The sequence below is a fragment of the Megalopta genalis genome, chromosome 2 (assembly GCF_051020955.1).
Source record: "Megalopta genalis isolate 19385.01 chromosome 2, iyMegGena1_principal, whole genome shotgun sequence".
NCBI classification, from domain to species: Eukaryota; Metazoa; Arthropoda; class Insecta; order Hymenoptera; family Halictidae; genus Megalopta; species Megalopta genalis.
The window spans coordinates 15,907,734-15,925,444 of record NC_135014.1 but is presented as its reverse complement, the minus strand read 5'-3'; the positions used below and the strand labels follow the sequence as shown (position 1 = coordinate 15,925,444).

General features: G+C 38.7%; 1 protein-coding gene across 2 annotated transcripts; it reads left to right on the top strand.

The window, feature by feature from the left end:
* Positions 1-3,492: 3,492 nt before the first annotated feature.
* On the top strand, positions 3,493-11,263 carry Srr (Serine racemase). 2 transcript variants are annotated; one of them, XM_076518583.1, is made up of 6 exons: positions 3,493-3,585; positions 5,107-5,229; positions 7,499-7,857; positions 9,018-9,180; positions 9,521-9,813; positions 10,287-11,263. In XM_076518583.1, the coding sequence occupies exons 1-6, from the start codon at positions 3,583-3,585 to the stop codon at positions 10,636-10,638; spliced, it is 1,293 nt and encodes a 430-aa protein (XP_076374698.1). In that variant the 5' UTR covers positions 3,493-3,582; the 3' UTR covers positions 10,639-11,263. The 2 variants fall into 2 exon arrangements, with proteins under 2 accessions (XP_076374698.1, XP_076374697.1); XM_076518582.1 differs by lacking the exon at positions 3,493-3,585 and adding an exon at positions 4,529-4,836.
* Positions 11,264-17,711: the final 6,448 nt, after the last annotated feature.

Below are 17,711 nucleotides of genomic sequence, written 5' to 3'. Positions count from 1 at the left end.
TCGCTACAAGAAGCTAATTAACAACGCTTTCGACCGATACGCGGTCTGGGTTTCAGACGATGTTTTGAAAGTAGGCGCTCGACTTAAATGAGTAAGTAAAGAATGAAAAATACACATCGCTGCTTCTGTACATGTCCTGGATATATCTCTGTTCGGTTTTATTTTATCTATACGAACGCTAAATCTTTCGGTATGTAAAAACGTCTATCAGCGGTGGTGATGTCATTACTCCATGATAACGTAAAATTTGTCATTTTGGCCGCTCAGACATAGACTCGACGTTCAATAAACACAATTGATCATTCGCGATTTGCTCATTGCGATATTGAAGCGTCGAAACGATTAATATGGAACCCTCGTAAATTGCGTGAAACATATACAGGGTGTTCTATAATTATGTCAATATCCGGAAAAGGGTAATTCCTGAAGTCATTTGAACTGACCTTTCGTTAGCGAAAATGCAACCCGCTGCTTTGTTTACGAGTTATTAACGAGAAACGCTGACCAATGAGAGGCAAGCTCGCCAAGCGCTAGACGGCCGAATCAATCAGCGTAACTGGGCTTCGACCTCTCGTTGGCTGGGCCGCCCAGCGCTAGGCGTGCTCGCCTCTCATTGGTCAGCGTTTTTCGTTAATAACCCGTGAACAAAGCAGCGGGTTGCATTTTCGCTAAGGAAAAATTTACTTCAAATGACCTCAGGAACCACTCCGTTCCAGGTGTTGACATGATTATGGGAACATTGTATTGGATTGCCTCACCGTTAATAAGAAGATTAGTATCTCAACGAAGCAGTTATTTTAATTTTATCCAATACGGTTGCCACGAAATCCTCGACATCATTAGAAACAGTTCAAAGTGCAATAGAATTGTAGAAATTAATGAACATCATATCTGCACGTTAAATGGAGAAACGATTTAGAAATCGTGGTGGTAAGTCCACTATGACTTTTATCGCGTGGAAAATATTCGAAACGAAGTGACTGGTGTCCCGCGGTGGAAAAGCTGACGCTGGAAGAGCAGCGTAGGGTTTGTCGTCGGCAAATGCGACGGTAACGATCCGTGCGTGCCGCCTTTTCACCTGGTCCAGGCCAAAAAAATACGGCTCGCGGACGAATCAGGACCGACGCGCGCTTGTATTTTCGCTGGCTAAGGTGGATGGCGTACGAAAAACTCGCGGCATATCGTAAGAATCGATCTCCCGGCTTGCATCGCGGCCCTCTCTGCATGCTGAAACGTCTGAAACGTCTGCGTGCCCGCGCAAACGAGCATCGTTACGCTTGCATCAGCACGGAAACGGCGATTTCCGTCTTCTTCGATGCTCCGCTCGGGGAATATGATCGGATGGAGGTGGAACAACGGCGATTTTGGGGACGGAGGGCTGTTTGTAAACCGGAGCTATCGCGCGACAGCGTTACGCTATTAGGCGGGAGATAGAGCCGCGAGATTAACCGAATCCATGTTGGCACGTGACGGGCCACGATAACGCGTGCCAAATTATTAATAAATTATTGTCGACGAGGGGCTGCGTGTCACGACCGACGTCCGTTCGCCGTGAAAATGAAGGACTGTCGATTGTGGAGCTGACTGTGGAAATAGGTTCGAAAGAGCGCGAAGATTGCTAAAAGTTTCGTGTACAATAAGATAAAGGTGCCCGTTATGAAACTTCGCCTCAATTGTGACTTCCTCTTGAAACGGTAGCACTGATAATACAATAAAAACTAGGTGGAACACATGAAAATGGATGCAAAAATTCTGCCCATAATTTTGAACATTGTTCTTTATAAATCCTCTCATGTAAATACTGTCATCTAACAATCGCGTGTAAAAAAGAAAATATTTATTCGAATACGGCTGTGTTAATAGTTGGCGTTCGTGTTACATATCCAGGAAGAATGTCGTTACTAGATTGCACCACTTCATGGAACACGTGCGTGGCTTTCTTGATCGCGTTTTCTACTGCGAAAGTAAAAGAAATTAAATTCTTTTCGTTACGTTTTGAAAGTGTAGACAGTATATGTAGAAGTCAAGTATTCATCTTACATACGGGTAAGTAAAAGAAGAGCAACAAATAATAAAACAGGAAGTGGCTTCAAGGAAAAAACAGTTGCAGGAAGAGAGGAAACTTCAACCGAGGAGAAAGAAAAGTTGCAGCAGAAAATGCTCGAGATGCAAAACTAAAATTAGAAATGAAATATGTGAAAAGTGAATATAATTTTACAGTTTGGGTTACATCTATAATGTTAATGTTACATGGTTTAAAGTGAATATGTTTCTCATTAACAGATTTAAAGGAATGAAAGAAAAAATTAATTGTTCGTTTAAGCCCTTTTTGAATCTTATATACGATAAGAAGCATCCCCAATAATAGATAATTTTACCTTATTTGTGTTCACCTTGCGTTATTTTCAGTTTTTAAACGGGATTTGACAAATATTTCTCACGGGCATCAATTTTACAGATTTTTTTTCAAACACAATGGCTTATAGCTTTGTGACATTGTTCTTTAAATTACAAATCATACGGTGCATCAGTTCTTTTTCTTTGTGTAGATACGAATTATCGGTAATCGACGTGCTCTTTTCCCGCTGTTAATGACGAAACCGCGAAATTATGATCTCTCGCATGCCACGCAGTGGGTTCGTTGGCTTTTTACACGTATAATACGAGCGGCTCGGGAACGCACCAGTTAAAAATACGCGGAACAACAAACAATAGCCACGCGGCACATATACTTTTCTTGCCCCGTTATTTATGTTCGCATTTGTCACGAATAATTACACGAAACAATGAACAATTTCAGAACAAACGTGACTTCCAGCGTTCCGACGAGCATTGTGACGAGCACTGCCGAATCGCGTCTGACCCAATTCTAACAATAACAATGATAATAGACGTAGCCACAAAATATACGTATCGTTTTAATTATAAACATAGTACAGCAAAATCTTTACCATAGAAAACAAAGAACATTGGTAACGATACAAGGAGAGTCATACAAATGACAACGTAGATATATGGACAAGGTACAAAGAACATGAATTTATTATTATTAATTATTCCGATAATGAAGCACGCGAGCATTTTCTTTTTTACTGCAACTGTTTCGACATGCACGGGCTCGCAATCTCTTCCAATTAATTACGATTCGATGAAAGCAGTAACACACAATGATATTAATTACGGAATTAATGCTAACGGTATATGTCGTGATTTTTCCTACACGGTTCTTAAACTCTCTGTTTCTTTCTACAAAGCCCTGGACCTTGTTTCAATTCAGCAAGCAATAATCAACTAATGTCACCTTAATCACTCAAAGTGTAAAGAGCAAGTGTGATTAATGAAAACGTGCGATGACAATCCATTGAAAAAGATCGTCTTTTCGAGTGCGATAATTTTCTTTCACTCTCGGAACTACATATTCGAGCACTATCGGTCTAGCCGGGGTTATCTTTGGGCGGACGCTTTGTGATCATCACTCGACCGAAATCAGTCGATTTCGGGGTGTCTAAGCGAGCAGCCGCAAGCGGAGTTGAATCAGCATATTACGGATCTGATATTTCCGTATCTACTTTTTCGTTACCTATGGTTAGTAATTTATAATTATTACTATTCCTCTCAATTTGAAACAGTTGTTTGAACTTGCAAAATATTGATTATATTTATATTTATTTGATTGATATTATTTTTCAAAATATTGAACGTATTTTGGATACACTATCGATTTTCGATGCTGACTTTTACAGTGAGATTGTAACGACGGTGATTTTCAATTTTCAATTAATTTCTACTTTTTTTTATTTAATCAGACGCATCACGCCATTTCCTAGTAAATTCTGATCGCTTCAACTATAACTTTCACTTCGACCATTCCTGTTGTTCAACCCTTAACATGATCTATGCACTCTATTTTCTTGGAATACTTCTATGGGAATGATTCTTATTGACTCGAGCGGTTTCTACAGAAAAACTATATACACACATATTAGTATCTCTGATCTTATATACTTTATTTATTACCTTGATCACTAGACTGTGGATCTTTATGCAAAATAAAAATAATCCTTATCGATTGCAACAAACACAAATCAAATAGAAATTTCTATCTTTTCTAATCAACTGTACCGAGTCGAAAATAATACACAGATGTTCTCAAATTCTTTTATTGTTTTCATTGTATGAAATTTCGTCCACCCAATTTTCTCATAAATGCATAAAATCCACAATTTATTGATCGCTATGCTTATCGATCATAAATGACCAACCATCTTCCCGTTTCAAATTCATAAAATAATTCTCTGAAATAAAATTTCTCAAAAATCTCGTAAATCTATCACTCTCTTCATTCTTGCTAAACTATAAAATTCATCTCATTAGCGCCAGCCACTAGACCGAATGCATCTTCGCGAGCATGTCAGATTACATCCGATCATAACATTTCACTATCCTCGTTTTACTGGGAATCTCGTTGTTTCCAAATCCCCCAGTGGAATATTATTAGTCGTTCCTGTAATCGCGGACAACCGGATGGAAAAACTGCATGTGGTGAAGAACTGTGACAATCACGAGACTTGGAGACAGCCGATCGTCGTCGAACGAAGGACTAGGTCGAAGGTCGCGGGGCGATAACGACCGGCAAAGCGATACGGCAACCTCACGTTCGAATAAGTAACACGGCCGACCGGCGATCGTTTGCAGTCGATTTTTCGCGCGTGTCGTAACTCGGTGGATCGATCGATCATGAAGGATCTGAACAGGAAGAACGAAGGCCTGCAGAACGGGCACGCGATCGATTCGACTGAGAACCGGAGCAACGGTGATCCGGACGAAGAATCTCTCGTAATCATTGCCTCAGCGTTCACGAATAAAATCGCGATTTAAAATCATTCCATCGCGTTTGTTGAGACCAGTGTACGCGATTGCAAATTACAGGAAATGAGATCGATACGGGTCCTATTTAAACGCATTCTGTCCTCGTGTCTCGACATCTCTGCTAGCTTGTTCGCGATGCTTTCGAACGTTGCCACAATACTATACACCATCGATCGGGTACAAAGAACCGGGTTTACGATTAGGACAGTGTCAAGACACCCGCATTTTTCTGCGCAGAGCAATGAAGAACCGTTGGTCGATCCCTTCTGCTTGGAGGAGAACCCTCACAAAATCAGCTTCGAGGACATCACCTCGGCGGCGTTCAAGATCAAGTGCGGGATCGTTAACACACCTTGCGTGGTACGTTGCTTGGCAGTGGACAGCGGATTTTTACGCAATTATGCATTTTTTTAATTTAATATCGCATCAACTGCCACGCTATCAAACGTCAAACATTTTGTAATATTAGTTTGACGCATATGAAATGTCGGATTTTTAAATGAATAGTAAAAACTTCATATCTTTTTTTCAAGAGATGTTTGTTCAAACGAAATATGATCCATTTGCTTCGATACACTTTTCCCAACGAGTTTTTGATGAACAAGTGCTATTTCTGAAGAAGTTTTGGTCTTTCGAATGCATAAACTCGGCTTATAAAATATTACACGAAGATCTGCACAATTCATATCAATAAAGAGCTCAAAACTCGTACAAGAAATTCTTTTTGGCGAAATGTGACGCTGGCAGTGCACAATAAGACTGTGAAAGAGGTTATGCTATAGTAATAAACATTAACCTAATATTACAGTATTTTATTTAATCAAATTAAAATTGATTCGGAGGCGCCAAGAAGTTTTGTGAAAATCTGTGAAAAAAAATCGCACGTTAAATTTTGAGACGTCGTTGCGAACTGGAGGCTTTAAACTTGAAGTCCGTGGAGAATTCAATCGTTAGAAACATTTATCAAGCTCGGTAGAGTCACTTGGATGTAAAGGACGGTATAAATTGAATTTTTCGAACAGAAATATTGTCTTCGATTTAGCATTCGCCAGGACATGTTTTTTTTTGGTAAAATCAATTAGGCACTTTAAAAGTGTAGGATTCGCCCTTTAAAATAAGTCTGATTGTCTTACGATTTTTATTTATGCTAAATTTTAGGCTTGTGTTTATTAATTCAACAACTTAATTACTTCTGTCTCTTAAAACATTTTTCTCGAGATGGGAGCACATTACACTATGACTACAGCGTCAACGGCGCCATAAATTTCATACACTTATTTTATGGATTGTTTCATGAAACTATTTTATTGCGTGAAATAAAAATTGAGAAGTTAAGTTGTAAAGCACCAATACGTCTTAAAACACCCATCAGTTTTGCGAATTTCAATACAATTAAGACGATATAATAGATTAATGTAAAAATTAATTCTTAAATTCTAGTAAATAATTTCGTCTATGAGTGAAGCAGCAGTCAAAATGTTTGGGAAAATTGGCAGCATTTTTCTTTTCACCTGAATACGAAGGAAATTTTTCATTCGTTCTGCTCGTTTTCGAATTGTGCACGAAAATAGATACTTGTATAAATTACGAGAATCGTATCTATTTATGAATTTCTATCAAAGTTGACAGAGAGTTGTTAATTGTTTCATACGTGATTAAGAATTTAAAAATTAGAGTATCACATTAGAAATGGGATTATATCGAGCGGACGATGTAGCGACTGGACGTAAACAGTTTTATCAATACATAAATATGAAACATTACGTAAACATTTCACACAACGTCAGTTTTAATTTTAGATTTGCAAGAAAGTTTTCCGGTTAGATTCACACGAATGAACGTGTTCGAGGAATTTCCGACAAGTAAAATTAATAATTGATTTATGTATTTTCGTTCATTTAACATTTGTGCCTCATGAATAGACTCGTGAATGTTATGCAATTATTGAAAAAATTAAAAGATAAAAACAACGGAACAATTTCAGAAATTTAACATTGTCTATGTAACATTTTCAACTCAGTGAATCGATTAAAGAGAGAAAGAATATTTTATTCGGATTTTGTTTGCTGAAATCGACAAAGAAAATTCTTATTTTACATACAGATCCGCTGTCTAGTAGAAGAATAAACCAATAAACTTAAATAGAGACCACGGAAACTTGCGCCCCATTTTTAATTATTTATAACTTTGTACCCTTTTAGCTGCTACATGAATTTTTAATTCGTGTGACTGCACAGAATGTCGTCCTGAATTATTACAATTTCTGTCGAGTAGCAAAGCAACTAGACAGTGAAACGTTTAAATATTTATTACAAATAAATTGCATTTACGTATATAGCCATGACGATCTCAACTCCAGAGCAGTAGAGCTGATACCAGAATTAGAATAGGTCAAAAAGTATTTAGAGGTTCGCTCTTACTAGGTTGGAAATTAAAAAATAATTCCAATGAATATTCTGAAAAATTAGAGAAAATCGCAGTGTCAAGGTTCGTTTATAAATCTCACGAAACACGCATAAAAGAAATCAATACGCAGATTTAGTTTGCGATTAGTTACAAAGATTGCGAGAGAATTTCAAAAGTCACATCGTCAAGAGTAAATAATATCTTCGCCTATTCATTCCTACAGCGGTCTCGATTATCGGAGCAGACAGGAATCGATCTGTACCTGAAGAAGGACTTCCTCCAAATAACCGGAAGCTTCAAAGAAAGAGGGGCTAGGCACGCTCTGTTCATGCTCACGGACGAGCAGAAGAAAATCGGCGTGATATCGGCTTCGTTGGGCAATCATGCTCTCGCGTTATGCTATCACGGTTACAAATTAAGGATTCCAGTGACTGTGGTGATGCCTACCTTAGCACCGATCATGAAGATCGCTGCATGCCGACAGTACGGTGCCACCGTGATCGTCGATGGCCACGATATGGGCGAGGCGAAGCGTATTGCTCTCAAGTATTCGAAGGATAAAGGACTGATCTATATAAATGGGTATGCGAGTGTTTTTGCGAAGACTTATGTCACCGTCAAATAATATCAAAAATGTCAGTCATTCTTGTGACGTTTATTAGACTGTCCCGCGAGATTGTTTCATTTTCCACTGATGAGCACAATGCATGTTTAGAATAGCTTCCCAATCAAGCTAATGGTGTGGTTAAATAAGCACGACCATGCTGTTTCTACTCTCAAATGGTTTAACAACATTCACGACTAGGTCTGCGACTATTTTATGTTGCTTCATAAAAATAACAAGGCGAATCCAGTATAATTCTTTCTCCTATGTTTATTGAATGAAACGAGCTTATTGAATACGTTTCGGTTAAATATATCTTCATGATTTTATTCCTCGTAAATTAAAAATTTGGAACGTGTCAAAATGACGCGTGCCAAAGACGCGCATTCGCATCAAATGCATCATGAAAATGCACCAGGCTTTACGTCCGCTCTCTGACTCGATGCAGGTCGCGCTGTATGTATAATAATGCTGAAACGTATCAAAGGGTTCTTCAACCCGTTAGTCGTTAATTAATAATAATTAATACTAAATGATCGAAATAATAATTAACGAAGTCCAGACTCGATCAGTAATCCCACTAATCCGTGAATAAATTGTAGTACAGCATTCAACAGAAATGATTCAAAACTGGAACTGATATACAGTCGCTAACAAGAGCGTTCGCGTTGTTGTTGAACTAGACTTTACACGGTTGCATATGTATCTGAGAAATACGCTGACGTCTGGTTAATTTCTTTAGAAATAGCAATTATTCTCTAATTATCTCTACCAGACCGTGCACAAGAATATTAAGTAAATTTATTCGTCAACAGTATATTATTAAGTTTTAACCCTTTGCACTCGAGTGGTGACTCTGAGGCACCACTAAAATTTGTTATATCACCTTTTAAGATAATTTTCGATATTAACAAAGTTTAGATATAATAAATTGTTAAGAGTGTAACTGTTGCGTGAGTCCCAAGAATCAATTTCGTATGCATAAAATGCATTTTGTCGTATAAAATAGAAATACTATATAAGTTAGAAGAATGATCTTATATTTACAGTTAAAATAGCTTCTCGAGGGCAAAGGGTTAAGGTATATGGGGCGATTGATTTAACTATTCCACCTTCGATTTTCTTCTTTTAACTTTAGTTACGATCATCCGGATATCATGGCCGGACAAGGAACATTGGGTTTAGAAATTGTGGAGCAAGTGCCAGACATCGATGCCCTCGTGGTTCCTGTTGGTGGGGGCGGTTTGATCGCGGGGGTGGCTTTGGCTACGAAGACTCTTCACCCTAACGTGACAATCATTGTGAGCCATTGTCTATTTTAGTAGTTCACTGCCACTTGTCTTTTATTGTGTGGTCAACAGAACGGTTAGATAGAATTTTGTTCAAATTTTTTATACCTTTCGATAATACTTGATAAATATTGCAATATATATAATATAATAATATATATAATAATATAATAATATATATAATAATATAATAATATATATAATAATATAATAATATATATAATAATATAATAATATATATAATATATGACGAGTTACTTTCTTTCTTAGAATTTCTCCACTTTCATTGAATACACGAAATAATGCTTGCAAGTACAGTCAAGAATGGTCGAGTATCTTTTCGGCATTCTAGGGTGTGGAATCAGAAAGATGTCCCAGTTTCTTTGCGGCAAGAAAGGCAGATCGGCCTGTGTACACCCCCATAGAATCCACTTTGGCCGATGGTCTGGCAGTTCCCATGGTGGGATATAACGCTTTTGCCACGGCTAACCCATTGATTGACAAATTGGTCGTGGTGAAGGAGGAATGGATTGCCATCGCGATCTTGAAGCTGGTCGAGAACGAGAAGTGCATCGTAGAAGGTGCTGGTGCAACCGGATTGGCGGCCATATTGGCTGGCCAGTTGGACGAACTCAAAGGAAAAAGGTTTGCTTTTTAACAGAAAAATTTAGACCACCATTACGAACAAATTCCATCCCAGACATTTGCAAATGCTCCAATTAATTTTCTATCTTGCTAATTACTTATTTCTGGTATTATTTTGAGTATTTATTTTTTATATCACTTTCAGTATTTGTTTTTGGTGTTGTTCTGAGTATATATTTTCATTATTGCTTTGTTGCTTTTGGCATTATTTTCAGTATTAATAGTATTAATATTATTTATTTGTAGTGTTATTTTGAGTATTTATTTTTTATGTTACTTTGAGTATCGGTTTGAGTATTTATTTTTGGTATTATTTCAAGTACTTATTTTTTGCATTATTTTGGGTACTTATTTTAATTATCATTTTCAGCATTTATTCGTAATAGTATTTGAGTATTTATTTTTGGTACCATTTTCAGCATTAACTCTTGGTATTATTGTGAGTATTTATTCTTTGTTTCGCAATTAATCAGGGTGGTGCTGCCGCTCTGTGGAGGCAACATCGATACGACGATCTTAGGGAGATGCCTAGAGCGAGGTCTGGCCGCCGAAGGTCGCCTTCTGAAGTTCACAGTGACAGTGTCCGATAGACCTGGCGGTATCGCGGAGCTCTGTAAAATGCTAGCAAGCATTGGAGTCTCGATAAAGGACATCATGCACGAACGAGCATGGATCATGTCGGACATTTTCAGCGTGGACGTGAAAGTTGTCTGCGAGACCACGGACAAAGAACATGCTGAGCGGTTGAAGAATATGTTGAACCGGAACTACCAGAAAGTGGTATTCGGCACCACCGATATGATCACTATGGGCATGCAACAGTGACCGTATGTTAAGCGATTAAAAGATCCCATTGGTCATGAAACTAGCATTTTTAAGATCACAAGAAATTTTAAGGGATCTTAAAAAAGATTGGACATTTTATGTACATATAAGTGATACTTGATAAATTCTCAGTTAATCAAACTTCCAAACTGTGAAACGTTCTTCGAGAGTCTTTACTGATTACTGTAAACTAGGATATTTATATCGATTTATATCAGGAACCGATCGATTCGATGTGAAAGTAAACTTTTGTAGTAATATTCAAAAATTCGCAGGAGTAATTATTTTTCGGGAATTGAATCCTTCTATTTCATCTTCTAAAAGTCCAGGTGAATATCTTTAACTTTATTTAGGAGAATAGCGGCTTCCTTTAATTATAAGGTTAACGATGAATAACAGCATGTACAGTCGTTGACAAGACAACTAAAATTTTTCTGAGATGATAGAAGGACTAGTTTGTTGGATAATGCATAAACAAATTTTTGCGCACTTTGCAATTTGTTGGCAGAACGAAGAAAGTAAAAAAATCATGTTCTCAACTCTTTTACCTGAGCGTGTAATGCAAATAAAAATGCACTTTCTCGCTCTCGATAAGTACTAGAAAAAAAACTAGAAAGAAATACAATTTTTTCATTTTTTTGTCTCACCCCAACCTATTGTAATTTTCCAACTATTGTAATTTTTCCTCTTGGCCTAATTATAAAAAAGTTACACCATTTTAGAAAATGTCAGCAACTGTAACTGCTGGACTGCGAATCTTCACGTAAAATAGAAAATGTCCAGATTCGATCTCCGAATAATTTTAACGTGGCCAAATCGATATACCTAATATTATTATTTAATCTTTCAACTAGTGGATAATTTTTAATGTAAATAATCATTTCTCTGCATCGAAGCCTCGATCCCCGCGATCTTCAAAAAACTACGACGAGAGCCCGCGGATTTTCAATTTTCATAGCAGCATGATCTCCATAACGGTGCTTGTACATAGCAATAAAGAGATCGCCGGAGCGTTCCGGCTGCAGGATCCCTCGTGCTATCTCATCCAGCGAGATCGATGGTTTGGAAATTTGAGAGCGGGCCGCGTGCGCCAGGTACGGTGTAATCGTGCAGCCGCGAAATTTATTAGAGTTTCCTTCGGTCGGGATGCATAGGCTAGTTCGGTGGAAAATTCGCGGGCCGTGTCGGGCCGTGTCGGGCCGAGCCGGGCCGTGTGTTTCGCAGTTTTATACGACGCGTGGGTTACGTGTTGCTCCCCGGTGCTTCCGGCTCGCGCGGATATGATCGGGTTTTTGCGTAAGCGGCCGATCGTAAAGCCCGGTTTTACGAGCCTGATTACGCCGCGGGACAGCCGGCGCTCTTATTACCCGACGAGCACGTGTTTAACAACTTCGAGCGAGATCCTCGTCCGTGCCAGGCCCGCGCGTTATTGTCGGCAGGTGGTACGGGCAAATACGTAAACGAGCGGAGAATTGCGATCGCTGGAGGATTCGTGCTCGGAAGAATTCGTAGAAGTCCTCTTCGACCCTCTTTCTCGCTTCTCGCTCTGCTTTATTTGTTTCGCGCAGGATGTCGCCAACTCTGTCCAGATGGAATGCCATCGTTATCGCAAATAATGGGGGAAAGTGTTCCTTGGAAAAGTTGTAGGGTCTGACGAAATAGAAAATATAATATCGGCGGTTTCTTGCAGGTGGAGCTACGAATTGTTCCTTAAATACATATATATTGGAAATTGAACTATTAACCGGTTAGCTATTTTTGACGAGTATACTCGTCATGAAGAAATCGCAATACTTTGATCGTAGTGACGAGTATACTCGCAAAAAGTAGTTACGATTTGCTGTTTGAATTGAAATTTTAATTGGAACCAAAATATGTCGTAAGTACTAACATGTTTTTCGAACCATGTGTCTCGTTTTTATAGCTGTTGACAATCGGCAACTATAAAAATGAGCTGTAACTGGATGAACGTCCAATTTTGATCTGTATTTAGCAGAGTTAGTTATGGATTTTTATGTGCCGATAGAAAATATATCAGAAGAATTGATTTATATAATAAATCAATTAAAATATATAATAATATATTAATTTATATTATATGTAATTTATTAAATATTAATATGTATAATAATATATTAAAATATATAATATAATAAATTAATCAATTAAATATTCTTACCGATATTTTGTATTATAGAATTTATCGAATTAATTTTTGACTATAGCAAAAATCGAGAAGTGATTACATAGAATACATAGAGAAAATGGGAAATAATTTGTATTAAAAATTAGAAAAAGATGTCCCTAAACCGCTTTGGTAAAAACAATGTTAAATAAAAATGATCAAATAGCGTCTTTTGATAACTTTGGTAAAAATATCGTTCACAGCACTGTAGTTTCATTTCTATTTTACTGGAATTTTGAACGATAGATATGAGGTATATGGCTTATACTTCTTTAAATTGTTTCATGAAATTACGATACTGTATAAAAATCCGCAGTGCGGTCCACTGGCCAATGGATACCGGGCACTCAATTCCATGTGATAGCATCAATTTTTCCTCTAACCAATATTTTATGACAATCGTGATTAATTGGGTTCATATTCGATGCGTATTGAATGCATGTTCGATGCATTTTCGATGCATATTGGAATAGCATATTGACACCGTTTGATTGCACGCCCCTAAAAAATACAGTTCCTGATTATTCCCGAAAGTATGAAAGTCAATCGAACGCACTGCAGTGTGGATTTTATAATTTCCATTGCCTTCCACCTCGCAAAAGAATTGTTTTCAAGCGCTCTAACTCGATTTATTTGTGCAAAAAATATCTTGACTACTGCCCTCGGCAATGTGGGAGAAACGTATGAAAGTACAAAGAACAATGGCCGCGTTTGTTTGACGAGCGTTATTTAATTCTTGTTTTCTCGTTCTAATTTAATTATATAATGAATGGATATATTGAACCGAGAGTAACTTCAGCCACTGTTTAAACAAGGTATACGATTCTGTTTGATGAAAGTTTGACCGAGAAGAAGATGAAGAGAACTTGTATTACTTGTGCGAGAGCAGAGGAACAATGGAAATCTTTGTTTTACGAGCTCAATTAAATCACCAAAATAGCAAGCCGTGTTTCATTTTGCAAGTAGACTGTTATGTAAGAAGTAATATTGTGTTTGAAGCAAAGTTTGATTACCGGCGATGAAGATTTATAATTCTTTAATATAGATCGTGAAGTAATTTTAGTTACATTAACTCTTCGTCGTTGAATCTGGGTCTCCGAGACGCCATTAAAGTTCTGAAACAAGCGATAACCTCGCTGCAAATTTTATTGCCAATAAAATTTTAGGGACATTGCTCGGTTTATGAGCTCGATGCACCTCGGAAAATATTTCAGTAACATTCTGTGATTTAATGGCGTTACTTTGTCAGAGTTTGGATCTCAATTAACTCGAATACCGTGCCAGCGCGTTCAAATTTTTAATTCCCTCTCGTTTTATCCCATATCAAAACATGTATTATTCAAATTTCCTCCTACACGACCATACTCCTCGCGAAATTTTTATCTACGTATACGTATTTCTCCAGCTCTTTAAACACATCATAAATCACTTCTCCAAGAATAATAAGAGAGCATTGTCGTACTTGCTCCTCGTTGTGCTTGTTTCTACTCCCGAGGAACCGAGCTTATTATTCCACCGCGAAGGGTCAATTCCGACCCATTTGCGGGTAGCAAGAACCGTAACGAGAGTGTGGAAACCTTTTATGAAATCCCACGGAGCCGCGATAATATTATTTTACTCGTGTTCGAAGAAATTCGGATCTGAATGCTCCCCGTATGGGCTCAATTTTAACCGGGTTGCAAGAAATGTATGTGCTCCATATGGCGGTACGCCACGAAGATTCAAATAAAAACCTTATAAACTTTCAAAATAGTTTTCTGGAACTGCGCATTTATTTCGAATATTCATACTCTCAGCAGCACTATCCCAACAAAACTCTATCTTAAAAATAGAGTCTTCGCTGCATCTCTGAAAGATTCATTAGAGATACTGGACTACCGGATGTTGATTAATTTTAATGAATTTCTTGCTTTCAATACGTAAAAAATTGATAACAGAAAGTTGTTTCACTTTGACGCTACTTCAACCTGAAGCCGCCATCTTAACCCTATCATTACGCTATTGCCTTTCACTTGTTCCGATTTAGTTGACAATCGAGTGAAATGCAATTCTTTATCACACTTTTAACCCTTTTAGCACCGACTTGAACACAAATACTTGTGCGAAAAACACTGTACTTGGTTGATGTAGTTTGGTAGCATAACTCTTGTATCTTGCAATTAGTTTCAGACAATATTTATTTTGCATAAAAACCGGTAGTACAACTATAACCACTTAAAATTTCATTTTCATACGTTTGGTAGTTCAATAGTTTAATGGGGAAAAGATTGACACTTTATTTCGCTGGCAATTAACGATTACGACAATTTTGAAAAATTCTTCGAGATTCGTTCATATATCGCTACAGTTTTCGACGTGTTTGAATTTGATCAAAATCTGAAAAAGTACTTCGAGAGATGTCCGATTTCGCATGGGATGACCTCGACAGAAAAGACGCCGGATTAATGTAACTTCACAGGGCCACGGTTTCGTTGCGTTATATCGCGAATACGCGCCGTTTCGGGTAATGTACGTGCGGAAGAGTCAACGCCGAGGTGAAAGCACCGACTTCTGAAGATCCTTTCAGCAACGGCTCACAATACATGACGATATGTCACCTTTCTAATATCGGGAGCCGCTCCGGATGAGTTATGACATGTGAACCATCCGGCGAAGGAAGCAGTCTGCCGGCCGATGAAAGAGCCCGCGGTACCTTTCATTTCACTGTGTGTCTCCAACGTCGCCGCGACTGCTCCCATTTTTTAACGGAAGCGAATGAAACTCGCGCCGAAAGCTGCGCCAACGTTGTGCCGGAAACACTGCTCGAATTTTAATATGGCAGCGCCCGGAACCGCGGCCGGATCCGGGAGTGTTTTCAGATGGCGGAGAAATGCACCACCGGCGCGAATCGACGACGAATTTTCTTGATTTCCGCGGGTTTCCCGAGCTGTCATTTTCCTCTTCCTCGACAGACTCGGCTGAACGTCCGGAGAAGTTATTGGATTTGATTTTCGATAGCAAATTAAGGGAATTGTGCCCGTGCGCAGTTCTAATTTTATTAGATCACGTCGTTCGTGTAATTTTTCCATTTCATTGATCATCAATTTTAGATTTTTATTCCGCGTACGTTCGGATTCTTTCTTTTTTATCTATTCACGTGACGGAAATTGTGTATAAGTTGTATATGAGAAATTGTATATTTAGGACAAATGATGCGGATATGATATGACATAATAAATAGTGCTGAATTTTTAAAGATGCTAAGCGAGGTGCAAGAAAGGTCTACATAAGCACTAAAGCTTATTAAATTAACAGTATGTATTACAGTATACATCAGTATATATCGATTGATCTGCACACTTATTGCTACTATACAGTGTACGGTAGAACTTCTCAGCTAGAAAAGAGCGTTCCCTAAAAGACTGCGTTAACAGAATTTTTGAGGGTGGCCAGGCGAACGAATGAGTTGACGGAACATCTTATAAACAAAGATCAGCTTTTTCGCAGCGAATTGTACAAGAGAGTAAGTCGAGAGGAAAGCAGATGAAAATTTACGTAGAAAAATGAATGCGTGAAAAGGGCAGCTAAAGTTTGGGAAAGGTGTCGGTGGAAGGACGTTGCTTCCATTTCCAAGAGGAAACTGAAGAGCCTTTCTTTCAGGAGCGCACTCTCACTCTCTCTCTCTCTCTCTCTTACTCTGTTCTTCTTTCGTGCGCTTCTCGAGTCCACTCTTTTCCTCGTTTCTGGCGCGATGAGAAAAACTGACGGCGAAACGAAAACGGTAGGCGAAGGGCGCGCCGTTCGGGGCGGGGATGGCAGGGCGAAGGGAAAGTAGCAGCCGCCTGAATTTACAGCATTTAATATCGGCAAAATGAAGTACGAGCACGTCGGAGAGCGGGCAAGGAGCCGCCATTTTGCGGCATCGATAAATCCGTTTTATTGCCCGTAGCTTGTAGGTGGGCGGTCTGACTCCGGTTACCGGCCGATGCCTACGCCTATGCTGCTACCGTGCACCCTGCTGGCTCACGCCTGTATCTCTGTGTACGTATAACAAACACCGAATAAAAACTAATGCGAGGGTCTCGAGTCGAGCCGCAACCACCCCCGCGGTACACCGAGCCGGCCCGCCGGAGCTTTTTTGCTCGCGATTTATTTCGCGGTCTCCGGGAAACACAGCCTCCTACGAACAACCGGCTCTATTGTTATCGGCCGACAGAAAACACATCGCGGAGTCGATACCTTCGATCGGAATTGCGAATCGAATGCGACCCGCCGATCGTAATAGCGATATGGACATGATTGGGGTGGTTCTTCGCGCGACCATAAATCCCCCGGTCGAAATGGTGCTCCTTTCGATTGGCTGTCGACGGATTTTTTTGGCGAATTTGCCCCCGGACAGAAGTATGGCGAATGCGGTTCGATACGCATTGGTTATTTAAATCGTAGCCGCTGAATTAATTCGTTGTTATTTGGTATTTTCGCAAATGTAGGATCTTCAGGGAAATTACTGTTTTATACGGATTAGGATCGTGCAATTTTTTGTAGCAGAAATAAGATAAATATGTAGCATCTTTTTTTACATCAATTTCGTAGATTACATTTCGCGCGTACTATGAATTTATAGAATGCGGGTTGCTGATTGTTTCTACTTATTCGCTTCTATTTGTAGATCGATGATTAGGATCATTTTTGTGCTCTCATCTTTAACTTCTTTCTTTGGATCATTGTACGGTGTTTGCTAGTGGCAAATAGGGGATCTTTAGACAAATTACACTTTCATTCAAACAAAAATTTCTTGTGGTAAAAATAAGATAAATATATACGATGTTCCTTGTACTATAGTTTCTTGAATTAAATTTGACACGCGTCAATAATTAAAGTTCTCTTTCGCTCTTATTTTTATCATCTT